The sequence below is a fragment of the Rhincodon typus genome, chromosome 37, assembly GCF_021869965.1.
Source record: "Rhincodon typus isolate 14 chromosome 37, sRhiTyp1.1, whole genome shotgun sequence".
NCBI lineage: Eukaryota > Metazoa > Chordata > Chondrichthyes > Orectolobiformes > Rhincodontidae > Rhincodon > Rhincodon typus.
Window position 1 is genome coordinate 18,187,933 of NC_063368.1, and position 2,985 is coordinate 18,190,917.

General features: G+C 42.9%; 1 protein-coding gene across 1 annotated transcript in view; it reads right to left on the reverse strand.

The window, feature by feature from the left end:
• The window catches only part of LOC109920826 (SH3 domain-binding protein 1-like), a 90,548-nt gene that overhangs the window by 46,410 nt on the left and 41,153 nt on the right, over positions 1–2,985 (reverse strand). The window contains exon 9 of the mRNA XM_048617375.1: positions 1,093–1,183. Within this exon, the coding sequence (XP_048473332.1) occupies positions 1,093–1,183 (91 nt within the window). The remainder of the gene's footprint in view (positions 1–1,092; positions 1,184–2,985) is intronic.

Consider the following 2,985-nt stretch of genomic DNA (forward strand, 5'->3'; position numbering starts at 1 on the left):
GAGGGGGGTGGTGGAGGGTTGCTTTTCAGACTGAAGGCTTGTGACCAGTGGTGTGCCACAAAGATCGCTGCTGGGTCCACTGCTTTTTGTCATTTATATAAATGATTTGGATGTGAACAGAAGAGGTATGGTTAGTAAGTTTGCAGATGACACCAAAATTGGAGGTGTAGTGGACAGCTAAGGTTAACTCAGAAGACAATGGGATCTTGATCAGATGGACCAACGGGCCGAGGAGTGGCAGATGGAGTTTAATGTATATTTTGGTGAGGTCATTCAGGGCAGGACTTTTACACTTAATGGCAAGGACATGGGGAGTGTTGATGAACAAAGAGACCTTGGAGTGCCGGTTCATATTTTCTTGAAAGTGGAGTCATAGGTAGATAGGATAATGAAGGAGGCGTTTGGTACACTTGCCTTTATTGGTCAGTGTATTGAGTACCAGAGTTGGGAGGTCATGTTGCGGCTGTACAGGACGTTGGTGAAGTCGGTTTTGGAATACTGTGTGCAATTCTGGTTTCCCTGCTATAGGAACGATGTTGTGAAACTTGAAAGGGTTCAGAAAAGATTTACAAGGATGTTGCCAGTGTTGGAGGGTTTGAGCTATAAGGAGAGGATGAATAGACTGGGGCTATTTTGCCTGGAGCATCGGAGGCTGAGGTGGATAAAATCATGAGGGTCATGGATAGGGAGAATAGACAAGGTCTTTTCCCCCGAGGTAGGGAAGTCCAAAACTAGAGGGCATAGGTTTAAGGTGAGAGGGGAAAGATTTAAACGGGATGTAAGGGGCAACATTTTCATGCAGAGGGTTGTCCGTGCATGGAATGAACTACCAGAGGAAGTGGTGGAGGCTGGTACAATTACAACATTTAAAAGGCATCTGGATGGGAAATGAATAGGAAAAGTTTAGCAGGATGTGAGCCAAATGCTGGCAAATGGGACTAGATTTGTTTATAATATCTGATCAGCATAGATGGGTTGGACCAAAGGGTTTGTTTCCATGTTATACAGCTTGATGACTCAGTGTCAGTGTTTCTCGGTTTGAAAGCAGACCATTCAGAGACACACGATCCAGCTGGTAGTTCGGGCACTGACCTGAGGGACTGGGGCTGGGTCGCACTGTTGGCATCGCAGCATCCAAGGCCTTGAGCGACTTTCGATGGTAATCAGCTTGTGCTTCCATTAACTTCAAAAACAGAGAACGAGATTACATTCCAAGAATACTGTATGTCTGATTGCACCAAGCAGTTTCCTCAGATCATGGTCATAGTCTCTCTCACTCTCTGTATATATGCATATATAAATATTTTATATATATATATATATAATAATATATATACACACATGATGTTAAACATAACTCAAATATTCCAATGTGCTTCGGGGAAATGTTTTCAGACAGAAATAGACCTGAGTCACATGAAGAGATATCAGGACACACAACCAAAAGCTTGACCAAACAGATCTGTTTTAAGGAGAATCTTAAAGGAGGAGAGGTAGAGAGGTTTAGGGAAGGAATATCAGAGCTTAGTAACCCCCAGGCACCTTATGGCACAGCCATTAATGGGGGGACAGAAACTGTTGAGCCTCTTAATTTCACCAAGAGACTAGCAAACAGTTTCTACACCATCTTCTGAACTTACTCTTCTCTTCAATGTTTCATATCCCTCGACAGGACCATTTCTGAAACATTATCTCTTCAAGCTGAAAGGTAGAAGTCTCTCCTTATAACTAATGCCATTGATACAGGAGATCAGCCTCATGGATTGTCTCTGCGACAAAACCAGTGCTTGCAGGCCTTCCCGTGCCTTATTGACTAGAACAGATCATTGTACTCAAAGTGTACTGTAACCGGTGTGGAACTGTATCAATTAATTAATAGGCATTTGTTATTGGAAGATAAATAAAGAGGCATTTATTGACACTGAAGTTTTTAGTATGGTTAGTTATAGAGTCATAGAGGTCTGCAGCATGAAAACAGGCCCTTCAGCCCAACTTGTCCCTGCTGCCGAGTTTTCACAATTTAAAGTATTCCTATTTTCCTGTGTTTGGTCCATATCCCTCCATGCATATTCCATCCATGTCCAAATGTTACTTAAATGATGAGACCATACTCGCTCCCACCACTACCTCTGGCAGCCCATTCCAGACACTCCCCACCCTCTGTGTGAAAGAATTTCCCATCTGGACCCTTTTGTACCTCTCCCCTCTCACCTTAAACCTATGCCCTCTAGTTTTAGACTCCCCCACCCTGGGAAAAAGCTGTCAGCTATCTACATTATCTATGCCTCTCATGATTTTATATACCGCCCCAAGGTCACCCCCTCAGTCTCCTATGCTCCAGGGAAAAGAGTCCTAACCTATCTAACCTCTCAAGCCTTCCAGTCCAGATAGCATCCCAGTAAATCCTTTCTGCATTCTTTCTAGTTTAATAATATCCTTTCTATAGTAGGGTAACTAGAACTGCACGCAGTACTCCAAATGTGGCTGTAATGATTTGTCGATATTTGCTTGTAATGGTTCACTCTGTGAATAAATCTAAACTGAGTAAAGATTGACTTCTGGCCTCCACCTTCACCAAATAGTCATTAGAAGTTTAATAATCAGGGTCAGTACACATCCTGTCACTCTATGGTTTACCACAGGTTTATCTGAGCAGAGAACTTGCAAAAAACGACTGACTCAAATAGTGAATGTCAGCTACTGTGTGACGCTGGTCAGATACAGAAAGCACAATAGATTCCAGTGTAACAAATTCAGTGTAAAAACACCAAGTTTCTAGCAGTGGGTTAGTGCTAAACAAAAACCAAAAGAACTGGGGATGCTGTACATCAGGAACAAAAACAGAAGTTGCTGGAAAAGCTCAGCAGGTCTGGCAGCATCTGTGAAGAAACGAATAAGAGTTAACGTTTCAGGTCCAGTGACCGGTTTCTGAGGAAGGGTCACCAGATCCGAAACGTTAACTCTGTTTTCTCCTCCACAGATGCT